The 27,836-nt window shown below is 42.7% G+C and overlaps 2 protein-coding genes across 3 annotated transcripts in view; one reads left to right on the top strand and one right to left on the bottom strand.

The window, feature by feature from the left end:
- Window positions 1-4,400, top strand: part of LOC126547327 (uncharacterized) — a 92,925-nt gene extending 88,525 nt beyond the window's left edge. Inside the window, exon 8 of the mRNA XM_050195295.3 lies at window positions 1,962-4,400. Within this exon, the coding sequence (XP_050051252.1) occupies window positions 1,962-1,981 (20 nt within the window). The 3' untranslated portion in view covers window positions 1,982-4,400. The remainder of the gene's footprint in view (window positions 1-1,961) is intronic.
- On the bottom strand, window positions 22-27,836 carry Pex2 (peroxisomal biogenesis factor 2). 2 transcript variants are annotated; one of them, XM_050195283.3, is made up of 10 exons: window positions 27,715-27,836; window positions 27,502-27,567; window positions 27,082-27,159; window positions 26,925-26,987; window positions 24,694-24,891; window positions 20,339-20,491; window positions 12,632-12,679; window positions 6,747-6,953; window positions 4,407-4,548; window positions 22-2,112 (listed from the first exon to the last, which is right to left on the bottom strand). In XM_050195283.3, exons 2-9 carry the CDS (start codon window positions 27,541-27,543, stop codon window positions 4,444-4,446), a joined length of 894 nt encoding a protein of 297 aa, XP_050051240.1. In that variant the 5' UTR covers window positions 27,544-27,567; window positions 27,715-27,836; the 3' UTR covers window positions 22-2,112; window positions 4,407-4,443. The 2 variants fall into 2 exon arrangements, with proteins under 2 accessions (XP_050051240.1, XP_054919117.1); XM_055063142.2 differs by having other exon boundaries at window positions 4,430-4,548; window positions 27,715-27,835.

Genomic DNA, 27,836 nt, shown 5'->3' with positions numbered 1-27,836 from the left:
TTTTCCCACGTTGCTATTAAAGAGATGTTAATAAGAAATACATTTTATTTGTACATTAGACTTTTAAGATATACAAATTCATTAGTTTCAACGTGAGTTGAGTCTGGATGCTCGAAGAAGAAGGCAAAAATGAAAAATGGGCGGTAGTGCCACCTTTAATATTTTAGCCCCACCAATTCACGATGTCACAGAAATTTATTAACATTTCTCAGAGCTAGTCTTTCTCTCAATAGAGAAGAATTGTGTTGCATTCAAAAATAGATACACAATGAGTTCTAACGACCACAAGAACAAATTTTGATATTCATCATATAGCCTCAACTATGGAGGCTGCTGTTTCATGAAGCACACAGAAATCATACGCAAATTTAAATGGTCTAACACCTGTACTTTCGACTTTATGGCTTCTTTCTACTCCTAAATCTCCATTTGCAGTTATGCTAAGGATCTGAGCTTGGTAATATTTACCAAGCAACTTTAATTTCATTTGTGTTTGCTTAAAAAGGTCCAGGCAAAGGCTTTGGCATACGTTAACAAAATGAACAGTGTGGTAGTCAGATCTGCTGTGCAAGGGCGTGAGCAGACTGTACCCATTGCACTGAGGAATGGAATGAACGCCACAGTTAGCCATTAGCTAATAGATGCATGTCTGAAGACAATAGAAATATGAAAAATCCTTAAACTGGAGACGACAACTAAAACTCCTTCACCCTTTCCTGCCCTCCAAGTTTCATGGCCATCCGTCACACGAGTTGAGCCGATTTTTTTATGAAACCAAATGCAAAGAGAAGAGCGAGGAGTCGCTGCCCCAGATTACAGTGAATGTTCAGTCATTGTTACTATACCAAAATTGGCGTCGTAACACCGGAGTTTTCAAATTTGTGGGTGAGGCCAGACCATACGCAAAGCTACATGTTTGTTTGCTCCTTCCAATAATTAGCTTTGAAAAGTAGCTTTTGGAAACTTAACCACATATATCAATCTTGACTTTCAAAAAAATTCATAAGAGAGAACCAAAGTTTTTATTTCCTTGCATGAAATGTAACGGCAGCACTGTCACATCTCTGTGATGTCCTGCGCTGTGCAGCTTGTCTATTCGAAGAGTCATACAGTCGTCGGCATTTGTAGTAAGCAAGCGCTCATTCTAGACAGGACAACTAAAATAAGTGAATATGAGAGCCACCCAGCTTTGTTCCTTCTGGTAGTTTCGGTACTTGTCTCACTTGACATAAGGTTTTTTTTTAGTGCGCTGTTTCTGCTTAATCTATGCACAATCACAATCCTGTACATTCAAGCATAAAAATATGCACACTATACCTGTGGACAACTTTCTGTGGCAATGAAGGAAAAGCCAAGTAGTCCGACAGTGTTTCATAGTGCCTTTGGTTTCTTGGAGAAGATACTGAATCAACAAAGCTTCTGCATTTCATGATTTCGCACTTACCCAAATGCAAAAGAGAAACGCAGGAAAATAAGTCAAATTCAACACTTGGCAATGAATTTTGTGTTGTAGTATTGCTACTGTGAATAATATGCTAATGTTTTCTCTTCCCCAGCTTTAACTAACGAGGATGAGAATGTGGGACTCTATTCAGGAGCACTCATGTGTACACCTTGCCTTTGTAGCTTTCCCTTCAATGCTACAGAAAGTTGTCTGCGAGCATACCTAAATCCTTGAACGTTGCATATGCACAATGAAAAAGAAGTAAAATTAACTGGAATGTTCCTTATCACAGTGTATAAATCTTCAGTGAGCAGGGTGGGCACAAAAAAATATATCAAGTATAAAAGTTGCCAAGCCCACTCCACAGACATGTAGCGATAATTATCGCTACAATGAACTAGTAATCGTATATGTAACACATTGTTAAAACATCATTAGCAGTTAACGTAGGTGCTTTACATCTAAAGCAGTGCATTCACATTTGGAGCCAGCTCACTGTGCTATTCTTTCTTTGCAGAACGGCCAAAGAAGCGGTGATGACCAGCGCTCCCGAGGGAAACATCTTGGAATCCATCTGTACATAGTGTACATAGCGTGTGGAAAGCAGTATGGTGTCCTCTTGCTGTCCAAGATATTGCCTCAACACCAGTGCTAAGAGCGGTATCAACCTGCATGAGGGACGAGAGACAAAGAATTGTGATGTCAGTGCTGCGAAGCCCATAAGAAGTTACGCCTGGGGCTGGGATAATACAGTGATTCTTTTTGTTTGGTTACACCTCACTCATACTAGTGTCAGCTGGTTCTATCGGTCGCACGAGATCACTTCCAGTAACAAGGAGACGCAAAAAGAGTTGCAGCAAAACAGGAACCTAACCCGCTGAAAATTTTTCTTTAGGCTGGCTCCTGGGACACTGTGCAGACATGCAGCCGTGAACAGACAAAGACAAGAGTGAGAATTATAATGAAAATGGTGCCGAATAACAAGCAAGTCTTTATCTAGTTTCCTCTTGAAGAGATAGACAATGCAAAAAAAGAGAAAGTAGAATAAGAAAAAAAGAAAATCTACTAAGAAAGGAAGTAGTGCTCTGGAGGTGAGACTCTGGCATGCTACTTCCTTAAGTAGACAAAACAAACCAATTAGCCAAGCAACAAGTTTCATTAAGTCTTTCATCGCTGTTTTTGTCCTCTAATTTGTTTTATTATTCTATAGTGCTTCACTTCGATTATCGTTTTTGTTGTCTGCTAACATTGTACAGGGATCAAAATGGAAATGCGAACAATTTCAAAACTGCACCAATGCATGCTTAGAAACTGGCTACAGAATTATTACACATAACACTTTCATGTTTTTATGCATAAAATGCATTTGTTGCTGTTCATGTGCCAATTTGCGAGTATCGTACGCTTGTCATAAATGTGAAAGGGAATCTAGTTTTTTTCAAACGCCCTTAGAGGCTAAACACACATGCCCTCCATAAAGACATTTAATGAGACTAAAGGTTCGACAGGAAAACTTACTGTTACGTATCACCTTCCTACATTTCAACCCATGCGTCATCATTTAAAAAGAAAATTGATGCAAGAAAAAACAAATATACAACAGTATATCTTTGTGAATCACTGCATTATCCCAGCCCAGAAGAGTGGGATAGGCCAGGCGTTGAATGTGCTAGCCTTCCTGCTTATGTCTGACACAGGAAAGATGTTTCCATAGTTTCCATGTCAGTAAAGAAGTATTGTTGGTTGTGATGGCTGGGGAAAACAACAGGGGCAATGCATTTCTTTTTTTGTTGTTTTACGCTTTTATGAGCAGAAAGCGCTTTGTGTGCTGGTTGTGATCAACGTACTGAGACACAAAACATTTTGCAGTGAGCACAGCACAACTGTTCAGCTGCAAGAAGGAGAGAGCGAGTTCGTTGCAGTGTTCTTGTCACAATGAGGTCAAGAAGATGAACTTTTTTGTATGGTTAGCCACTGTCTATACTGTACAGCACATTGCAGTTCATGCTTATGTGTCACAAATTACCCTGGCAGCAGTGTCAAATTTTCCAAACCCACTTATGTCAAATCATGGGCAAACTGCCATTTGGTCTACCTGGCACCATCTCACGGGGGAGGACTAGTAATAGTGAAAAATAAGAGAACCCTTTTATTAGCAAGCCTCGCTCAGCAGAGGATTAGTGGAAGATGACAGGCGAGCTCTTCGTCAGGATCAACCTGAAGAAGAGCTCACCTGCTGCTGCCTGCCGCTAATCCCCCTTGTGCAAAAGGGCAACTCGGTGCAGGAGTCACGGAAGTATTAATGGCCTCTCTCTACTGGCTGGCATCTCTCACCCGAGGATTAGCAATGAGACAATGGGTGAGGTCTATTTCAAGCTAAACCTGGAGAAGAGCGCACCTAATGTCTTCTCGTAATCTTTCTGTTGCGTAAGGATGGCCGAGTGCAGCATGAGGCATTAGCCCGATTGAATAAGTGGGATTTCTGCTCTCTGAGACGCACAGCCAATTCGCACTCCTGCTTGGCTGATGAGACCTGTAGTTTCTCCTGCACTGCATCGAACTGGTAAGATAAAGCAGTATATGTACATAGATCTTGCTGACCACACGCAGGGTTAGTGCTCTGCCCACAATTGCTTCTAAAAAACAAAGCACGACTTAGACCTCGGTAATTGCTAATTGAGCATGCTATAATGTTTGTGACAGCTTCTGTTTGGTTTCGAAACTGATCTGCTTTCTTCACCAAACCTCATAAAAGCCAAAACAGACCTGTGCGCTGTCTTTGGCAAGCCAATGTTCCTTCAGAGAAAAGACCACGCTCCAACAACTCTCTGTTACAATGTGCCACTGTACAGAAAGCAAGGTTGATTAATTTCAAATTGTGTATATCTTGTTGAGTTTTTGAGTGAGAAAAGCAGAACACGAATAAATAAGAATTCATTTTGAAAAAAAGAAAAAAGCCTGCCTGAATATGTTTCAATGGATCACTCGTCTTTGCTTCATCAGCTCGTGCCGAAGGGAAGTGCTGCTTTTCTGATGTTCTCCAGCCCCAGAGAGGGGCAATTACAGAGTGGACAAGAGTATTTTGCATCAGCTGTGACTTGGCTCTGTAAGAAGAAAACAAAAAAGTAAGGTGTCATGCATCCTGTCGAAAAAATAACTACACCTCTGATGTTGCTGCTGCATCAGAGACTTGCAGAAGTCACTATTATTCATGCTCGATACACATTAGTGATCATGACTGAGACGGCTTATTGTCAGTGATGAACTGCTTGCACACCTTCTTAACGCGCAGTCATACAACAATGCTGGTATCATATGTGCAATTAAAGTTTGTGTCTTCTGATTTCGTTTTCACTGCATCATGTGAAAGGTATGTGGCTCTGTGTGGGCATTCAATTGCAATGACAAGATAAAAGCCACTCAACACTTGAAAGGCTGTTGCCTTTTGCTGTGGAGCACAAGGCTGCCAACATGACTCCTACATGTGGCGGGTGGCACAGCATAAGAATGGCAACTAATAACCCAGTGTACATCAGGGGAGGCCAGATGGGCAGAAATTGACCCAGGGACTATATTATGTAACAATTATTTTCTATTCTTCTTGTCGTTCATCATTGGCTTGAATTATGCTTCGTTATTGACATTGTTGGCCACTTGCTGTGACATGCAATAGATAAGAAATGAATAGGAACAAATTTAAATATTTCTTATAATGTCTGGCCTTTGATTCCACCTTTTTAATGGCATCTTTTATAGCCCAGATGTAGCTCTCGGTCATTGACAAACTGATTGTTATTCAGTCGAGAGCACCAATACGAGGTATGCTTACACTGATGTGTCTCGTATAAGACTGTAGAATACCTGCCGACTTGTGAACTTCAAAATTAGTAAAAATGCTGCAGGCATGACATGAAGGGAGGGCGAGGATCAGCACTTATTTTTTTAAGGCTTGACCTGAGCACACACACTTTGCACGATACGTACGCATCTTACTAACCTTCATTTACATTTAGAGGCAGCATACAAGTAGCAGCAGCAAACTTGGAACAGCAGAGACTGAGAAGCAACGCATTGTTTGCGTTGCCGCAACAACATTCATGGCAACGAACATGCACAGGAAGCAGGACAGGTTTCAGTTTGCAGCATGGTGGTGAAAACAATGAGTGTTACTGTGCCAGAGAAATGGCCAAGCTACAAGAGACGCACAGTTGAAGGCAGTGGGTTAATTTTGACCATGGCCGTCTTCACTTTCTGCCTCGACTGAAGTACACAAAGTGCACAGGACTAATTTCGACTGTGGGTTTTTGGTGTTTGCTGTGACTGAAATGCAGCTGCCAAAGACAGAAATAGAATCTGCAACCCCAAGCTCATTAGTGGGATGCCTTAGCTATTACGGTTGCTCAACACTTCATGCTACAAGCGTGCATATCAAGTCCTCTAGTGCCTTTCTTCAAAGCTATTACCATAACAACCCGAGTTCCTAGAGAGCTTTAGCTTGTCCATAAACGTATTAGTAGTTGCGGAATTGTGAATTACTGGGGACGTGTACAAGAACAATGCTGGTAGTGACATTTGAGATGCACAGTTTAACCAGAGAGCATACAAAATGGATATTGCTGTGACCTATCATACCCTACCTTACTGCTGGTATAAAACGTTGGTAGTTAAATAATCATTAACATGCAGTCCTTTTGTGACTTTTCTTCAACAAGAACATTCACGCAACAGAAAAAAAAAAGGAAACCTTTTAAAGCACGTTGTTGTTGGACAAAGTGTCACAAGATCTTGTTGCCAGCATTAGTACTGTCATCTATGGCTTTGGTAACTTGGTAATCTTTTAATGGTAATAAGCTTGTGGACAAGCCAAAACTGTTATATTTAATGTTACAATGTTCTTATAAAGCTGTGGCACTGACATCAGTCTGCCATAGCCTGCAAGAAAAAACATCTGCAATCACTTTATGATTCAAAGAGTAAAGCCTAACACAATAATTGGTAAGAGAAATGGGTGAGAAAGAGCTGCTTAAGCATGCCTACATGCATCCACATGGGCACACACACATTTTTTAATAAGTGTCTTGTTTTCTCTTCCCATTCTGTATATCCTTAGACTGTTTCTAAACTTTTCATACTCGAACAGCAAGACAGCCTAAACGAGAAAATACTATTACACAAGGATAGGCCTGAAAAAGCTACGCATGCATTGTCTATCCATATTTTTCATCAATTAACGTCAGTAATGGGGCAAGCAGTGGTACAGTATATTGCAACCTAACCTGTACATTCCAGCTGAGCAACTTACCGCAATGCAATAGTAGCAGAAGACGTGCTTACAACCAATCTCGTGTGGCTGTGTGGGACAGCTGCCGCAGATTCCACACTCGGCCATGTCTCTCTGCGTCCTCTCGCTTGGATTCGTTGAACGCAACTTACGACGCAGTAATTTCCGACTCACAAAGTTCTTGGCAGGGTACACATTGACCAAAGGAAGAAGAAAGCCAATGAATTCCTGCAGAAATGTGCGACAGAGAAAAGCGACATCAGGTGTTGAAGAAAGTGAAGTAGCTGAATCTATATAACATACAAAGTCAGGCACCCATGAGCGCTTACAAATTAAACCACACTGCGGCAGAAGAGTTTTTTGCCCGTGCTTTGAATGTGAAGAAGGAAACGTCATCAGTCTATTTTGTGTCCAGTGCGGGATGAGTTTTTCTTAAGTTCTTCCAGTTACATCCAGTTTGGGTTTCCTTTATAGCTCCATGCTACTGTCAGGCAGATGACAATTTTGTTTCTTTTCATAAAATTTCCTCCACCTTGCAGGTTTTTGTAGAATTGATTTCCAGCTTCGACCGAATCCACTGTAGGCTCATAAATTTGCTAATCTTATGGCTCCATTTGATCCTCTGGAGCCCCTGCATGTTTGTTCCCTGGCCTTGGCCCAATTTCTTTTACTGTAACATACCCACAGATATCTGTCCTAGCCATTACATCATCTCCCCACTCCAGCGCTTAATCTAAACTAGAATATAATCAACACACATTCGATCTCGAATCCACACTGCCGCCTCTTGGTTTTACACAAGAAACATCTCTTTAGCCCAGCATACACAGATATCTAGATGACAGTGCACTGAATCGTTCACTGCAAAATCATCAATTCCTGTACCACATGTCATACACCTTAGCTGCGCATGCCACAAGTAAGGTACATGTCACATGTTTTACATCTGCCCTGACTCACTGCTGTATGTGGGTGGTGGCATAACATGACTGCAAATGTTTGGGTTCTTTATGCTAAGCACAAATGGACTGAGCAAAATTTTTTCACTCGCAGCTATTCTGTTTTGCAAAAGCCGTGGCTTCTGCAATGCAGAAAATATCTGTACACATACTTGCTGCTACACAGAAGCACCAACCAGCAAGTCACAATGGAGTATGCAAGTAAAGAAAAAAATGCAGTGAACAGTGGGATGGGCAGCCTGCATGTGGTGATATGGAGCATGTTTCCCATGATGTGCCCTGTTGTCAAGGCAACTGGAGTGACAGGGCCGATGCCTCTTTAAGCTGTGACATCACATTGGGATGTCACAGGATGTCATTGGGATGTTTGTGACATCACATTGGGATGTCACAAACCTGAAGCAATAACCATATTAAGAGAATGAACGCAAGAAATGTGACAGGATGAACACTACGTCGTGGCCGTCATGTTAGCGGTACATTGTATCCCTTGTGTTAATGCTATGGTTATTGATTTGAAGGGGTCATGACACCAAATTTTCAAGCCAGAATCATGCATTGTTTGTTAAACTATACAGGTTCCACAGTGAGCTGGCAAACAATGCCCAAATCTGCTTTAAAGCGAAGCTTTCTTTGACTAACTCACTGTGGCATCACATCTGTGGGTCGGTCTTCAGTACATTCACTGTGGTAGAAATTTGGGTCTGAATTTTTTTTTATATTGTAGTTGAACCATGTGGCAGTCCAGCAGCAGTGATGGGTGATGAAATGAATTGCATTCTACATGGTCAACGTGCGCATGATACGCAGGGTTCAGTCAGTAGTCAGCCTTACAGCAGTCAGCAGTCAGCCCTACATGGTAGTTTCTAAAGGCATTCTCTGGTTTGTGCTGTTTCCATCATGGAAGTGCAAGAATTGTGGGTACAATACAACAGCAACGCTTGTGCCGTGCCGTTGGGTGCCAGAGTGGGCTGAACAAGGAAAGTCCGGTACAATGCACACATTTTCGGAGCAGATGACACAGTGGTGGCCTTGCCCACAAGCCATGCTAAAATGGCGGTCGTTGTGAATGGGAGGGGTATAGAGGCAGCGATTTCAAACAGAAATTTCAGGTTAAAATGTGCACCGAGAGACTAATTCTTGTCTGCTTATTCTACACTTAGTTACAATGATAAACTGAGAAGAACGACCATGTCATGGCCCTTATAAGTATGAACCGACTAGCCCAAGAAGAAGTTCTGCTAAACATGCTTCAAGTATCCCAAAGCATTACCAACAATATCTGGGTACACTGGATAATGAAATTTCCTTTCTCATACGTTTGTTGCTTCGTGAGCTGGAATGATCGAACAACCGGAGCACGTGAAGCTAAATTTCAAACACTGATTCTATAGAAGTGGCGTGTGCAAACATAATAGTCATGATAGATGGCAGGAAAAGAGGAGGCCAGAATCATCATTCAATTCTTACGGTGCCTTCACATAATATGGCTGTGGAGCACACTTCTTAGTGCAACGAAAATAATCAGGCAACTAAAATTTCAATTTTTACAAAAGGAAAAGTACTCTGCCCAAAGCCAGTCACTACCCATGAGAAAATGCCAGAAAGTGTTCTCAGCCTGATGGCATAAGACAGGTTCACTAAGGTTTGCACTTAACTTCTGCTTTTAACTGCAAAAGCACTTATACAGACCATTGAGCAAGTATTGCCTACTTCATGAATCTCATGAGAAATATAAGTACTCATGGCTACCGTTTCCAATAATGCAATGCATCATAACAGTGCTGGCAGTCTTTGTTGCATGCTAAGATCTATGGAAAACCGTGCAAAAAGGCATGGTGCTGGAAATGAGCAGTACACAAGCACTTGTGTGCCGTCTTACTGGTCCATGTCTTGTATGTGCTATGCTTAAAAAAATTATGGGGTTTTACGTGCCAAAACCACTTTCTGATTATGAGGCACCCCGTAGTGGAGGACTCCGGAAATTTTGACCACCTGGGGATCTTTAATGTGCACGTAAACCTAAGTACATGGGTGTTCTCGCATTTCGCCCCCATCGAAATGCGGCCGCCGTGACTGGGATTCGATACCACGACCTTGTGCTCAACAGTCCAACACCATAGCTACTGAGCAACCACGGCGAGTTATGTGCTATTCTTGAGCAACTTGTGGTATACCAGTGCAAGTCTCTATTTTCATCAGCTCCTCTTACACTTCTCATCTAGCCCTCAGGATGCATTCATCTCAATACCTAGTCAAGTTTTATTATGATGCTTCATTTCTCCTGTGTGCACATTTGCTTTCCAGCAGGAAGAATATGATGTGAACACACTGCACACATTGCCCTTGCTTTGATATACGATTGTTACTGTTCGAATAATTTCACCCGAGTTGTTGTTCTTCTAATTGCCAAAGTGTGCAAGCACACACATCCACAGCTATCTACAAAGCAGTAACTCCCTGTTGTGTGCCAACGGGACACAGTGCGGCATCCACTCCCGTCTTGTAACTCCACTCTGCTGATAGCTTTGGCAGGGTGTCGTGTTGTCAAGCATTAACTGGCCTAGCTGCTGAGTGACAGAAGTACGACATGACACAAGCCCACATTCGAATGGAAGGTTGGCCATGCCGTTACAGACTCCAGACATCAAAGCGCAGCTCACACGTGAATACATCTAATACTGGCCACACCCATTTATTACTTGAAGTTCTTTTTTAATCAGTCAAGAGGAGACAGCTCCACCCCTTCACTGAAGTGGCCACTCTGCTTTGATACCACTCAAGGAAAATTCCTGACCTGGCTTCACCAGGTACCTTCAGTACGTACCATACTTACTTGATTCTGATGCACCCTTGATTAAAATGTGTACTCAATTTTCACGAAAAGAAATAAAACATGGAATGTCTTCACCTGTAACATACACCTACATTTTCATACTTCCAGAAATTATAAATGCAATTCCCTTGATTGTTCACTCACCAGATAGTGACAGTAATTGCAATTTATTGTCAGTTTGACCAAAAAAATTTATTGCACCCTATCTACAGTAGGCTCAGAATCACTCATCATCAATATCACAAACCTCTTTTTCACTATCAGCAGCACAGGACATCTTACATTCCGTGAATTCTATGGCATTTGAGATACTGGGTTTCCTTAAATGCCTTGGAGACCATGGTAGCAGCCATGTGAAGATTGGATCAAATCAGAGAAATTTCTAATTCCAATGATCGTAGCTACTTCCAGATATAGCACAAAAAAGTACACATACACCTAAAGAAGACACGGCAGATGAGGACGAGAGCTACTACCAATTGTTTATTACAACTGACACACCTTCTGATTTTATAAAGTGAGCAACATTGCGATCTGCTTCAGACAACAGCGTTCAAGAAGTCCAATTTGGCACTGTACTAAACAATAGGCACTTCGCTTATACAGATAGGTGAATCTTGTAGATAAAGAATGCTTCTAAAGCCACTCGAGCAGTGTAGTTTGCAGGCTTGCCTAACATTCTGGTCTCATGACATAGTTTGATGATGCCAGTTTGTCGCTATTATAGTTTTGGTTTCGTACTTGAATCTAACATGCACATAATTATTTCGTAAATTTTCAAAAAGAAAAGCACATTAGAACCTAGTAAATATGGTACTCAAAGGCTCTGGAGTTGAGAGACATTTCTCAAGCAACTCCTTATCGTAAGAATTGTTGAGGAGTGTTACTGATGAGCGGTAGCTGCCTGAATGGAGGGCTGGTGCTCACCTGTGCTCGGGTAGCTGACAAGGGCATCAAGTTGACATATGTTTTTGTATGTGGGATTCAGTGTTTCATTAGGATGCTTAAAAGGAGGGGTGCAAAATTACATCTCCTCTATAAACTGCAGTGGATTTCAACGGTGCTCTGGACTCTGATGTGCAGCACACCTCCACCTCTGGCTATTCCCTCACTGAAGGGTACACCATGGTAGGACTTTGATGTGCACAATTCACAGAGCAGCAGTGAAGCACTGCTCCTGATGCAACCGGTAAACCTCACAAAAGTGGCAGGTGTCTTAAAACATGCCACGTGCACAGGTGTCAGTCCTATGCATATCCACACTGACACTTGCACATACGGAAGGTTAGGAGTCACCTTGTACTTTTGTGAAGTTGCTTTCCAGGACAAGAATCAAAATCCAAGAACCAACACCCAGGCTGGTGATGTCCTTTGTCAAGAATTAGGTTTAGCCACAGTCTAGTGTCAAAGAGACATTTAACTCACTATAGAGCTTTACATAAGAAGCTTCCATAGTTAGTATAGGATGGTATGCCGCATCCATCCTACGCGCATTCTTTTCTGATCCTTAGACTTGAGCCATATATATATACAGATGTTATGTGCTGATGATGATTAGCAATGTTTAGCCCTGTCTCCTTTCCCTAAATAGGCCTCGAGCCGTCATTTAAATATGTATTATAGTACTCTGCTTTGATCGGTGCGGTTGTTACTTAGCGACTTAAATGGCTAATGGATTCGTCGACGTCTAGCTGCTGTCTTGTAGCTGTACTTCACTGGACAACCAATCACGTCTATATCTTAAACCACAGGATGCTGCTTTTCAATGATCTTGCTTATCGGCTTTCCCAACACCTTTCCTTCTTTTACATATCTACTAACCTAGTCAAGCAGCTGCCTGATTGAAGCTTCTTGTTCCTAAGTGTTCAGATCATCATTGAAGAGCTTCAGTGCAGTACCCGGACAGTGACGGCACACAGTGTGCGCAAAAATGGTTGCACCACCACAGCCTTCCTGATCAGTAGTCTAGCTCCCTACAGACTATCTTTGCAGCATTGACATCAACAGAAGCACTTGAGGTCGAGAAGCCTGTGCAGTTATTTTCTTAAAGATTTATCCACATCACAAGTGTTAGGACACCTTGAAATGTTGAGCAGTGAGTTCTAGCTTACCGCAAAGCCATGCCACAGAAGCTCCCTGTTCATGAAGTCAAACTGAACCTGCAGGAAACAAGCACATTTACATTGTCACTATTACTGAGAAGCACCATCTTCAAACTATTCATGCCAGATTTATCAACGAAACTTGCAAGGTTGGCCAGAAATGGGCACAAGGGCTGTACTATGTGAAAATAGGTGTATTAAAGAAAGGTGGTGGTCACCACACCACCGACACTTGTAGAATGCTTGGCATGGCAAATCAGTTCTTTGGAAGAATGACAGCTGGAGGTTCACGAAAGGGAGAAATTGTCATCCACTAAGACTACAGCAAGAAGCTACAAGGAAAACCCATACGAGTTTCTTAGAAAGAAATCTTTGCAGTTCCAGAAAAATTTGTGTTGGTCTGGGGACGGCACCCAGGATTAGTGCCATTCTGCGGCTACTATCAGAGTTAACCAGGAGACCAGCAGATAGCAGCACGAGTGAAAATTATTCGACAACTCTAAACTATAGAAAACCAGTTCTGCGGATGCCCACGAGACCGAGAGGTGTATGAAAAGGAAAAAATGTAATTCACCCACATTTCCTTGCAGCGTTTCCCTTGTAGCTTCTTGCTACAATCTGAAAGGATGCAATTTTTTCTATTTCGAAATTGCTTGGCAAGGCACTGCCAGTGAGAGGGGAATACAGCCATTTCCAATGTAAACACATAGTCCTATGTGTACACCCAATTCTCTAAATGAGCAGACAGTGCACAGAAAGTCTTTAAAGAACACAGTAGGTACCATTTAAGACAAACTCTGCCGATATGAATGCCCTGATAGGTTGAACATCATGAAAACATTCTGTCTAGTCTCCCAATTCAGTGTCCTTCCTTCAATCTGAACTTCTGACAAAGGGAGAACTTCAGCTGCACAGCTTTCTAGTATGAGGTGTTGTATGGGCACTATATAATGCAGCCAAGAGGTAGCCACACTCATGCTTCTGATGGCATAGTTTCTGTCGACAGAGGCTGTACGGTGCCCTACAACAAGCTGTACTGTTTCACATCCTATGTTGCTTTTAATTATGGGAACCACATGTGCAGCAGTAAAATGAAGCTCTGTGAAAAAGTGCGAGAACATTGAGGCACACCAAGGGGCTTGATTTATTATCAATAACAACAGACAGGGACGCCAAGGAAAGCATAAACAAAATGAAATGCTCTTAAAAAATTTGATGTAGACATAACGATAAAAATGGTAGTAAAGGTGGAAGGAAATACAACTCTGCTGCCGATGGGAGGGGAACCTGCAACCTCCACACGACGTGTGCAATGCACTACCAATTGTGCTACAACGACATCTGGGCCCCCGTCCGCTTTCTTGGGTATTTGTGCATGTGTACTAAATCTACTCCTGGGATTGCAGTGTTAGCAAGCACCACTCACAACCGTGGTGGCCACTGTGAAACAGCTAGTCAATCACAGGCGTCAAATAGTATTAGGGGGGTGCGAATAGCAATTCTTGAGAGCAAATCGAATATGAATCGAATCATATTGAATATTCAACAGTTCTAAATAGTTTTTGAACAATGAAGAGCCGTTTTCACCTTTAATGTCAAACAACGTCGAGATCCCAGTTGTCTGCTACATTATCAAGCTTTTGTCTTTATGCTGCCCATTATAAAGTACACTTTGTCAAAATCTCGATTGCAGCATTACAAACAAATAAACAGGATTATTCGGGGCATGTGTGGTCGTGAATTAGCAGAATGAAGGTTTAAATCTTTCCATGCCAACATTTTTTCCAGAAAGCTACTGAAGTATGCCAAAATTTTTTATGGCTGATTCACTGTGAACAGCTTTTATTATTGCAATATTAGCAATTCATTCATTCTTTTCTGTTACCATTTACTGTCAACTGCATTTTTATATTTTTGAATTGCAGACAGGCAAAGTGAAAGCAACAGTCTATATAAAGCACAATATTTCTTGGGATACTAGTAAAGTGTGCTTTTGTTATCCTCCATGTGACGCATTATTGTTGACATGGCATGGTAACGAAATCATAGAGGCGCCAGCGGCACGGCAATCTTTTAGAGCCCCGTCCACGCGAGAGAGGCCACGAGAGGCTCCAAATCTTCCTTGCAATCATTAATACTAAGTTGGACCTCTCCAAACACTAGAGTTTTCCAGGTATAATTGTTTACTTCATTTGTTTTTATGTTTACTGTCATTAGGAAAAAAATGGAACTGGGCAGGCAATGTAATACACAGGGTATATAACCAGTGGACCATTAAAGTTACAGAATTGGTGCCAAGGGAAGGAAAGCGTAGTCGAGGATGGCACGAAATTGGATGGGGTGATGAAATTAGGAAATTTGCAGTTGCAGGTTGGAATCAACTAGAGCAGTGGTTCTCAAATGAGGGTCCGCAAAACCCACGTCCGCAAAATAGGGATGTGCGAATATTCAAAAAGTTCAAATATTATTGAATATTACGTTTTTAATATTCGATTCAAAATAGATATTCAAATATGTTCGAACATTCAGTTGGATATGAATATTCCGATCAAATTGAATATATTGCTGGCCGTGCGGCAGCAAACACGGTTCTTAGCATTTGTTTCTATCTAATCTGTGAATATTGTGCTTGTGACAATTTCGTGCTGCTGGAGAAACTTCGCTTGTAAAGCACACTTAGCCACTAACTGTCTAAACTATGCGGGAAGACAGCCTCTTAGTAGCAAGGTGTACAGGTTTGTGGACAACGGTGAACTTTTTATTTATTTATTTATTGCAGCACCACCTCAATTTTGAGCTTATTCCGTGACAGCAGTTGCGATGAGCAACGATCAGCACAGGGTCAAATGCCTCCGAGTTTACGGGCATTTGATGCATTATAAAGCACAGGTTGGCAAGGACAGTTAGTGCGAGTTACTCAATCTTCCAAGTTAACATGAGCGAAACGTACAAAGATTTAGTATAATGGCTAACTAGCCTAGTTTTGCAAGAGTGACAATGTCATGGCAATGTTCTGACATATCAAAGTAACCCAACTAGCTAATAAATCCATGCGCATATCATTATTCAATATTCAAAGCTTAAGTATTCGTATTGGATTCGTATTCAAAAATTGTGATATTTGCACAACCTTAAAAAAAAAAAGTGCATGTTTCTTGGAGGCGAGTTTAGCCTTGACTCATTCTCAGTTCCGGGACCTGCTCCCGGAACCGCGGCAGCATTTCGCAGAAGATAATAAAGAAATAAAAGATGTCACAACGTTCGTTGCCAATTTTGTCCGTCAAAAAGAAAATAAACCTTTGAACCACCGCCCCATCCCTGCAATGGGTCCCCCATCACTTCCACCGGTCCACAAGGGGTCCCCGACACATCCATCGCTGAGAACCACTAAGATAGAGCAAGACAGGTGTAATAAGAGATTACTGGAAGAGGCCTTCATCCTCCAGTGGACATAAATATAAGCTGCTGCTGCTGTTGCTGATGAATTGTTTACTTGAGGTGAAGAAATGTAAAAAAAAAAAAAGCACGATTCCAACACTGAAAGGTGTTCATCATTGCTGCAGCTGCTTCACTTTGTGCCGCCATTTTAAAAACCCCTGGAAGCCAGACTTCTGCTTCGTTACCCTCAACTGCACCCTCAAAAAAAATGTTTTCCACATGGGAAGCTGGTGCCATCTAATATGCAGCATTCACACCAAAATGATGAAGTGACAGCCACTGGTATGTGGCACTGAGTAGATAAGAGGAAATCTCTGAACGAGTGAGACTCAACACCAGCATATCTTGGCGGAAACACCTGGAAAAGCGAGACTAGTCCTTGGCAGAGAAAGGGTTAAAAGGCAATCTTGTCAGTCCATTAGCACCAGTGTATATCTTCGAAAAATGCGCATTGAGTGCAGCAAAGGTGGAGTGAATAAAGCACTTTTTCTCTGTTTGGAATGGCCGCTGTGGCTGGTGCCTCTACATTATCAAATAATCTTACAATAGAGCGTATCCAAATTCAATCCCAAGAAGTATATTGATAGTAGCAATAAATAGTAGTGCACAGCACCAGTGGCCAAATGTCCTGTCTGAGTGAAATTTGAAGGCGAGTAATTCTGGTTTAGCTGGAAAAGCCTGGCTCATACAGCGACACAGCACACACTGCATAACTTTCTGTTCTTTATGTGCACTGTGGTAGGGATAAAATTCGCTTCATTTTTTCTTCAATTTCATGTTCGATCGTGCACAGCTGGCAATGTGAAATGGTCGAAAACTATTCGCATTTGCAAATATAGTGACTATTTGATTTGAAAGCGAAATCACATAGGACAATAATCAATGCGTTACTCGACAATCTTGAACACCCCTACATGTAGCATTTGTGAATGTAACAGCACAAAGCATGCTAAAGCTTCTGGTTCTTCTGCTAATAAGCACTTGCATGCTACCTCAAGGCATCAAGGCTGCCAGAGTCAGGACTCTCGCTATGTAATGAGCGAAAATAATCAGAGGAGGAGAGGGGCTCGATTCATTGTGTAATCCACACACCACGATGCTGCATATAAGATGTACAAACCTGGTGAGGTGCCCTTTAGATGACAAATACTTTAGTGCAGTTGTACATTGCTTAATGCTGATCAAGCATAATTACACCAACAGCTTGAACAACAATTGAACAGCTGCAGCTCTACAATCTTCGACTGTGTTGCTATGACAGCACATTTCAATGTTACAGCAAAAGCATCCTGATTAACTTTTATAGCAACAGCCATTTTGGGTAAGTTTAGCTCCCGACACGTTTGTATGCCCACATAGGCTGTGCCACTATGCTATCTACCTTACACAACATCTGCAGTTGCTTCAGGCATCTGCGTTGAGGTTGTTGAAATCTTCCTTCAGCACTGGTAACAGCCATTACCAGCAGGATAACAGCAGACTAGCAGGCATATTCTTGAACCTAACATCACAATTGCTTCAAAGCTACATTCTATGCTTGACATTGATAAGCAGCTCGAAAGCACAAGTGTAAACAAGGGAATCGTAAAAGAGAGAGGTGTTGATCAGAGATGTGCAAACACAGCCACATAACCAAAAATGCACACCTATCTGACGAAGCGGACATCACAGCATGCCGACAATTGGAGGCAATGTACAGAGTGATAAGGGTGATGCGTGGGCAAAGCTACAAGTGTGGAGGTGAATTAGGTGCATTGTGGGAAATTATACACATCAGTTTCAGTACCTTGTTGCCTGGCTGTGTAAATGGGCCACAACAGAATTAACTGCGTGTGTGGGGAAGAAACTTCATACAATAGAGTAGTACTATATGCCTTCAAGAATGTGCTGGCAAAATTTGAAAGTTGTAGGGCAGACGAGAGAGCCACAAGGCAATATCAAATTGCACTAACTGCAGTGCACTTTGCAGCCTGCCGGGAGTCTAAAACGCTTGCGACAAAACAACTAGTGAATATATCAGGTTGACAATTTGTAGGGATGAGTTTGTGCTTAGATAAACATACCACTGAGTTCTCAGTCTTGTGGAGCAATTAGTGTAGTCACAACAAGTTCGTAAAGTGCTACTGAAACTTCAAGAACAATCTTTCACGTAGAAAAATAATTTTAAAATTGTTAGCGTAAGAGAACATGTCGGGATTTTTAGATGAAGCTTACAATGCGCATAGTTCATGTACTCTACAAGTTGAAGCCTGCACAGTGTGGCAGGTATTTAAGTACTACCACAGTCATCACGCTATAACTGCTTGAGAATTATAGGCATTTGTCTAATGCTCTTAGGCTCATTGCAACGGTGCTTGTACATCATCTATGCAGGATATACATCATGTTGGTAGCTTCAAGTTTTATGCACAAAATAGCCTGCCATACAGTTTTCTACTAAATTTACCGGAGCAGACTCTAGCGCTTCAATCGTACACCTACTATGGGAGTGATGTTTACTACATGGATTTGTCTGATCTTCATGCTTGAGGCTTTAGACGCCCTTGTGGCTTTATTTACTACGCTTTTTCTGCCTTCATCTATCTAAATTATGAAGAAATCCCATATTTTTAACCAAATAAGGCAAGATGACTGTGCACATATGCGGAATTATTGCTAATTTTTGCAGCTGTAACGCAATATTTTGTTCAAAGTCAACACTTTGCGAAGTCACAAAGCCACACGAAGATGGGAGGACGAAGTTCAGGCAAATCCATGTATATTAACCATCTTTCCCATGCTGACTAAATCGCCACATTTTCGGCTCCCATAGACACTAGTGCCACAGTTCTCCCTAGTAATTTTTGTAGAAAATTCTATGCCACCGACCACAGCGATTCAGAGAAAGCAATGTTTCGAAATGTGACCTACACATGTCCTACATGACAGTGGTCCTACACATGTCCCCACTGTCACGTACGCCAAGCTCCTATCGTCTGTGAATGTCTTGCGGGTTGTGAGCAGAGAGCCATGTCATCCTGCCTCATTTCTTCCTTCAATGCATCCAGGTAAGTGCTGCTGCATGTGTTGAATTGCAAGAGTCTCGGACTGAACAAGTCAGGCAGAAACGATCGTACGTTTTCCAAAAGATTCTGTGCCAGTGCACATGACTTCATTTATGCAAGAGTGGCTGTCTGAAAATTTTTACATCACTCTGAACATGCAGCCCTCTAACTATTCAAATCTGAACAGGATTTACTATTATCTGTAGGTGGCATTGTTGAAAGGGAGACCAACAAGCAGCCTCACAACACCAAAGAATCCTTGAAGACAGCTGTAGTGGACGCAATGGGCAACGCTCACAAGGAGCACCTTATCAAGGACTGTAAATGCTTTCAAAGGCAAATTGAGGTCATGACTGAAGGTAGATTCATTGAATGAAATTCAGTAAAAGGAAGTTGGTGACCTCTATATCAAATGTGCTTAAAGTAGAGTACACTGGTTCTTCTAAAAGAGGAGTGATGCTTTGCCTCACTCAGGTGTTTGTTCTCAGATACCTGTTTCTAAATAATAAAAGTTTCTTTCTTTTTTGTAAATGTCAGTTTAAAGGTATTTATTGCAAGAGGATGAACGTTCAAGGTCGCTGGTGCCAGAGAACAACCAGTGGCTCGCCAAGGAAAAGTCCCATTACTGGCCTGTATTGTCCACGTGGACGAAAGACAGAAAGCTTATTAGTGTCCTATGTGCTCAAGAGAGCCATACCAGTTTTACCACAAACTATGACTTCAGCATTCAGAAAGGTATCCAAGCAACAGCATCCACGGTGCTACTATCACATGTCCCAAAGATCAAGCGAGTGTCCGGAAAAGTATTTAAGTGACAGCATCTGCAGAAGCTTGGAAGTGGCCGGAGAAGGAGGTTGAAAAGTGATGAGGGTGTACGCATGAGTCCGTCCAATGTTTGCAGGAGCTTGGAGCTGCCTCCTGGAAATTACGCAGTGTTCATAGAAGTGAAGGAAACAAAGCGGGGGATGGGTCTAGTTGCACTAACACTAGCTTCACCTGCAGATTTGGTCGCAATTCGGCAAAGGTTACACAAGAATGCCAATTTCTGTTTCCCTATGACGTGGAGCATGTCGTGTCGCTTGATCGCAAAGCGCATGCAAGCATTCCGTTAGGAGCAAATATCTGCTGCTACTGATGTGTCTGTTCATGATTTTTGCACCACATGAATTTCAGTGAGTATTATTTGGCTGCCCCATATGGCTACACATAAAATTTCACTCATGATGTGGCTTACCTCACGCAACAGAGGTCGTGCAGCATGGCCATTGACAACGCCGACAATCCTGTTGCTCAGTGAGCAGTAGCTGCCTCGAACCAGAAACAAGATGAAGTTGGCCACAGAAGCCATGCGGACAGCTGTTTCTATGTGACGAATTCCATTTTCCACCTACACAATGCCAAGGGAACAGAAGGAATGGCACATTAAATTAATCAAGGTGTCTAAGCAGTTTTTTGTACAGTATATACTTGTTAGAACATTCTTTTTTTATGCTATGTACAAGCACAATTGCAGCTGGTCTCATATGACAACTGTCACTTAAATTTGGTACCTTCAAGGTACAGAGCAAATTAGGAGAAGGCTTGAGCTACAATGCTGAATTCTTGATACAACAGCAAACAATAAGGCAAATCAGTTCTATGAAAACCTGGAAGGTGGAGGAAGGTTCATGAAAGGTAAAATTGTCATTTACATAAACGTGACGCGAAGATACAAAGAAAACTCCTACGTGTTTCTCAGAAAAAAAGCTTTGCACCTGAAGGAAAATTTCGTCCTGGCCTGGAGATCAAACCTCGGAGCAATGCCTTTTTGGGGCGGTCACTCTACCATCTTAGCTAACCTGGAGGCTAGCAGATCACAGAGCGAGGCCTAATTAATCAACAATTCGAAGCACGGGAACACTGATTGTGGGAGCTCAGCTCTGTGGAATTTCACAAAGCTGAGGAAGGTTCATGAAAGAGAAAATTGTCATTCATTCGAATGTAGGACAAAGATACAAAGGAAACCCATACAGGTTTCTCGGAAAGGACAATTTTTTTTTTCTGAGAAGACCTATAGTCTTCACGTGTATCTTATAGCTACATTTGAGTGGACAATGATTTTCCCTTTTATGTACAGCAAACAAATACACATAAGAAATTTACAGTAAATACAAAAATGTTCTCCAATAGCCGATTTAAAAGCTTTAGTGTTTGCCATGATGGTGACAGGAGCAGGCAGATGATTTCATTTATTACTGCTTTTTGCAACCAAAGAACAAAAATGACAGAGTCTGAGAAAATAAAACAGGTATTTAATGTTGATGATCAAGGCTGGTTACACCGTGTACCCTAAATGCCTGGTAAGTGGAAAATATTGATCAGTATGCTTTGCCTGAGCCGCACTCACGTAAACCGTTCGCTTTCCGAACAATCGGTTCTGCTGCTACAAGATGGGCTGTCCGCAAAGTTTGTGGGAACGGGAAGGAGAGCACAGCCAATAGATGAGTGAGTGCAGCCCTGAAAGTTTGTGCTGCCAATTTGGGCTTCAGTTAGGGACGATACAGTAACAGCAGAATGTTTCTGGAGCTTGAAAAAATAAGCATGTTACACTGAAAGCTTTCTTTTACTCTCGAAACATATAATCTGCGCAGCTCAAGTTATGCTCGAATGTTACAACAATTTAATGCCCCATTATTTTTGTTTGGTCGCTAGGTGGTGCCGCACACGAACAGCGACGTTTGTCGTCTGTTGCAAGTCGTATGCTACAGCATGTTCAAAGGTGCACTCGAATCGCCCTGGATATCGTGAATGAATTCCTGCCAGTTCACTGGCAGTTCTTGCTTGCACGGAAGCAGCAAGGCACCACCTGCACGACTGCTGCACTATCTTTCCGACAAAGCCTACATGGATAAACTAATGGTGATGTGCGGATGCTGTCTTGTTGAACTGGTCAAACGAATAGCGAAGTGCAGCCCCTCATAAAGTAGTGCAGTCAAATCTAATTAACCTCACATCTCATTGATTCTTCCGTCACGTCATCACATAAGAATGTTTACTTAGTCCCGCATACGTCTCAATGCCAGACTGCTGGTAGTTTTTGTGGAACAACCACCATATCTGATGAAAGTGGGGTTGGCTTGGCTTAGTCCTTGGGGCAAGCGCAGCCAAAATATGGCAACGGCAGGAAAATGCTGTCTTGGCACTGGCCTTGTCGTCGGTTGTAAGTGGAAGGCGCTGCTTTTGGCCTACCACTGTTATATCACCTCGGCCACTTTGTGTATTGCATCGCAGACTGATGACTTCGACACTGATAATGGTACGTTGTCCTGAAGGTGGAAGTTGTTCCCAGAAAGACAAGCAACACTCAAAACACAATGAATGCAGCAAGCACGGTCGTCGATTGCAAAAACGAATAAAGGACACTTGAGTCTGGCTACTTATTAGAGATGCACCATCGAATCTTCCAGATGTGCTCCTGTCAAGGTGGTGAATTCTAAGATGTGACAAAATTATCAACTAGCGCACCTACAAACTGATACATGAAGAATCCGTCTTTCGGGAAAGTATTATGGTTCTGCTGCGTTCAAAAACTATGCGTTACTTGGTAGCGCGAGCGCACAGCTGCGTGAGAACAGCAATGTGATAAAGCCGCATAGTGAAAGCGAATGAAACTCGCGTGGCACTACACTGAACGGCGACGATGTTCAAGAAATTTCGTACACTGCAAGCCCGTCTTGCACCGAGCGACTCAGTGAAAAAAAACTCTCGCAAGTAAAACAATGGTGAGTTGCCCGAGGACGCAAACACAGCTGGTTCAGAAAAAACAGAATGCACAAAGGACCTCCTTCTGCCTCCCGAGGCCACTGGCTCGCTGGCTACCGAGAATGCCTACCAAGCAGTCACAGAAGTGGCGGTGGAACGCGTCTTCATATAGAAAAAATGTGTCTCGCGACACCAGTCACCGAGGTCGGGTGAGCAAAGACAAGACGATGAGAGGAGTGAACATTACAAGCCTACGCCCAGCGCCTCGTCTGCTACAAATGCAACGGCCATTCATTCCAAAGGGAACAGCAAAGCAAACGACCTCACCGCCCATTCCACTTCTAGCAAATGACGAGTTTGGTTTTCGAATGATTGACATAACCGTGACTTGTGCGTATTTTATGGTGCCACCCTGCCACAATGGTGGCCGCTGACAAAAGCACGGCGCCAATAAATCACGAGAGGCTGACTGAACGTTCGGAAAAGAGAGCCACTTGCATGATTGCAACCACATACTAAGATACACAGCAGAGCCGTCTCTGACACTCGGCAATTCATTTGCTTATTTCCCTTAACGATGCTGCAACAAATCCGCTCGACCTCAGTATGCGCAGCACGCCTGCACTGCTCACCCACTCCACTACAGGCCTTCGTTGGTGCTTCACCACTTCTCCAGGCAAGCGAACATCAACATGTGAATGCATGCAGTTTGAGCTGAAGCAGATGAAAAATATTTATGCACACTGATGTACAACAAGCGACATACAGTGCAAGCATGTGTAGCAGAAGATGAAGCAAGATGACTGACGGGGTAGGCAACACAGCAGCGAAAGAAATGCAGCAAATTTGATGGAGCAACTGCACAGAGCAACTGCGACCATCGATGTCAGTACATCAAGTGGCGAAACTGCCCCCTTGCTACTTCAAAAAGGGAACTGCTCCGTTGGCAGATCCATCAGCTCTCCTGTTCATCTTGCTCCGTGGTCATAGCCACAGGCGTCATATGTCTGATCAGGCATATGCCGACACGCCTGGCATGGTCAGTAAGCAAGACGATGGTGCAGTTGCACACTCTGACTGCAGTGAACAATGGTTCGCATTCATACATGGACTTCAACCTTGTTTCACCACCAGCTAGTTGACAGATTTTTCATCTCCAGGAAAGCGGTAACAAAACTTCTTGCACTGTGATATTTGTGTACCACTTCTCAACACTTTGTCTTTCACCACGCATTTCCAAAAGCAGTGCCAGAAATGCTCGGCACCTGAGGTTATGAAAAGAGCAGTAATGTTTACTTCGCCACCGCTGCAGTGCGAGGCCACTGTGTTTGCGAGGCAGTAAGTACAGGACTGCTCAAGCAAGTACAATATTGCAGCTTCAACTCAGAACAACAAAGTTACATTTTTACAACACATCGATGCAAATGTGAACGTAGTATCACCATAGCTGCAAGTGTACTTGTAGGGCCATAAGGGAGTCATTGTGATTCTTTGTTTTTGTTGCACTCCTTCCTTATGCTAGCAACGGGAAACATATTTATTATTACACTTAGCTTTGTGACAGAGCTGGAAAACTAAATAAAGAAGAAAGTGGCTCACTTGTCTCAACCCTAGCAGAAACTGCCATGGCTTGTTTTAAGTGCATATTTAAGTGCATTATTTTCATTAAAGGAGGCTAAATATAATGGTGCAACTGGTACAGGCTGCAATGCAAAGGTTGAGAAATGAACTAAACACCAACAATCTCAAAACTGCACTTCTCATGCACGTAAAAATGACCACGTGCACAATGTACACGAAGTACTTTAAGGGTGAGAGACAGGCACCGTCGACTTTCTATGAGCATACCTTGTTACTTTGCACTTGAGGAAGAACCTGAAGAAAAAGCTTTAGGCATCGTTCCCGGAACCAGGGCAGGCCGATGCCGAGAAGAATGAGCGCATACATCTGGCGTCTAGTAATGCGACTGAGGCTTGTTCCGTTTGCAAAGAACTCTAGGCCCAGGAGCCTCTGGCCTACTGTGGCCCCACACTCGTACACGGTGAACTGAAAGCAAGCGTCAAAGTTTTTGTGAGTACCAAATTAACTCTTAAAAAAATCATTTAACATGTGTAAACATGCTCAACACAATAAACAAGGTGACAAATTGAGCCGACTAGAACTCATTCTTAAAGACAAAATAACAGCGCCATGACTTCGATATTTGAGGGCTATGCGAAAAAACCTAGCAATAACATTATCTGAGGCAGAAGGGAAAAAGTTCACTGAGAAGAGCACTGTCACACAATAATGTTGCGCCTTAACTGGTGGCATCTCATATCTTGAGGCAAAATCCTTTCCCAAAAACTACGAGGCATGAAATTCAACTATGTGCACTGATTTCGCCAATGCCCCGACTTGCATGCGGGCAAGTGTAAGAAAGGGAACGGTGGCCTACAATTTTGTCTGCTGATGGGTGACCTTTAGGTGAGCAAATGATGAGACAGTTTTAAAAGAACAATGCAAACAGCTCTACCAAGCCTAACTGTCACCTCAAGCGTCTTGCATTCTTGTCCAGCTAAATGCATGGCAACAACGACCGACTTTGACCAGGCATACTGTTGGTCATTGATGCCAGATAGAGTAGAAGAAAAGAAGCAAATTTTAAGTATAAGCTCGCCAGACATAAAAAAAGAAGAACAGTGAGCCTATTCTTGTGTGTGTGCGCAAAGTCACTAAAAAATTAGACACTGCAAAGTTCAACATTGTCAAACAGGCTTCAAGAGAAAAAAATAAAGCGTCAGTAAATCCATAATTTTGCACTGAGACTAATGAAAAAGTATACGTCAATGTACGAAAACAAACTGTTCCTTAATTAAAAATGATCTTCTGGATTCCTTTTCAGCCTAGCACTCAAATGCTTAAAACAAGGTGAGCACAGCAAGCCACACTAATACCCTTGTCGCCAAGCCCATATTCAATTACCTTTATAACCAAACAGCCCACTGAAATATGCGAGCCTCATTGACTCTTGTACAAGCTCACGGAAGAGAGTGAACGAGGCTTGTGGATTTTGACAGTGTCTGGTTTTAATGGTCCTTAAATTGAGCATGTGGAAGTAGTATAAGTCTGATATACTAGAGTGCTCCTCCATTTTATTCAGGAAAGTAGATGGCAGGACTGCCGGCCAATTGAAGTCATTTCTCTCCATAATGCTTCCAAAGTGAAAATTTTGCAACCATCAGCTCCAGGCATCTACTCAAAAGCAATGCCTTGTCCTAGGAACTACCAAGAAGCGTCATTGAAGCTCAAAGTTTCGTCAGTCGAGGGGTGGCAGTGTGCTCATATTAGTGGTATTGGGAAAGCTTTGTCAAGGGGTTATTTGTGAATGTTGACGTAAGCCTCATATACTCAATAGACGAAGCAAGCTAAAATGTAATGAATTATCATGGCACATTCAAATACAAATGACTAGGCACTTGGAACGAAGTGAATTCAATGCACTGTGGTGATGAAGCAGAGGTACGAGAGTTCATGCTGCACTCCACTGTTCTTACACATCAAACGCAGTGTATGGGTTCTGTGGCTATGTTCTGCTTGGGGCAAAAAACATGATAATTTCAGCACAGATGGGCTGTTTGCTTGAGCTGAAATTATGAAGTTTTGTCAACGTCCGTAACATTAACTCCTAAAGCCACATGACGACGATGGAATAAAGCGCCAACAGCATGATTGCTGCCGTGATGATAGCTACTCAACCAAACATTACATGCATGCTTTTGCCGATTAAGAGTATTTGCTGTTAGGATTTGCCATTGATTCTCATGTGCACTACTTTATCAAGTTGCACTGCATCCGGAGGAAGCGATGCATTCTGCTACTTGCACTGAAGTGTCTCATGACAGCACTGCTTGCATCATCGTGCTGACACGACAATTGTTCACATGCATCCTGAATACCTTCACAGATATATTTTGCGGCATCCTGCATAGGCGCTGAGCTACGATTTGAAACAGCGCGTGCCATTGTTATGCACTTGGTACACGAATGGAAGGGGTAGCTGTTGCCACCATATCTTTGCATGAAGAACGTGTACTCACCCCATAGAGAACTGCCCGCAGGATGGCCTTAATCTCAGGTTCGAAAGTCGGGTAGAAGTTTCCCTGAAGAGATACATGCATTTGAGCGTTGAAACAACAATGACGAAACACACGGCGAGTCACCCCCGGCGACGATGAGTACGAGCTCGTTACTTACGCCCGCATGCCTGAACACGTCGCTGAGCTTGTTCCGGAATAACGCAAACAATTCATCGTCGAGTTCCACAGCGTCAAGCTGAAAATAGACCACAATGTGAATGTGAATGCATGCCAGTAAGTAAAATCCACTGCGAGTACGTTACAGCAACGCTTTCCCAATGTGCACGAAACGATCCTTGGCGATCGTCTCAAATCTCGGAAGGCCAGTGAAATTCACTAGCGGCGTTACCTGTTCGCTAACAGCACAGCTTAATGTGTTCACAATCTGCATACGCAAATAAACGAGGAAAAGCTTGTGCACGAGGAAACGCTCAGCGATCAGACTGACTGCAACTATTTGCTCGGACCTCGCATATGAAGGGCTACACAAAGAATCATGCCCACGTGACGACCGCCACAGAAAAGGAAAACACAATACCTGACTGACTCGAGAGCCGACGACTGGTTTCTCCGTGCTCATTTGGTACGGACAAGCGAAAGGTCACTGCAAAATTAACGCATCGAGAAAAGTAAAAGTCCTGTAAGAGCATGGCAAGGTATCGTAACCAAAACTTCTCAAGAAAACGCACGAATGAAAAGACGGTGGAGTGCGAAACTTCACATGCGTTAATTTTTCTGTAAACTGACTTACTTCCAACCGAATCTCAAAGAAGGCACGAGCGACAAAGCAGGAAAACAAGGAAAACAAATCCTAAATCTTGCAGAAACTAAAGCAGAGCGCCGCCATATTGGCGATGGCAATACCGATGGGAG

Source organism: Dermacentor andersoni, chromosome 3 (genome assembly GCF_023375885.2).
Source record: "Dermacentor andersoni chromosome 3, qqDerAnde1_hic_scaffold, whole genome shotgun sequence".
Taxonomy (NCBI): Eukaryota; Metazoa; Arthropoda; class Arachnida; order Ixodida; family Ixodidae; genus Dermacentor; species Dermacentor andersoni.
This window is presented reverse-complemented; position numbering and strand designations above follow the sequence as displayed.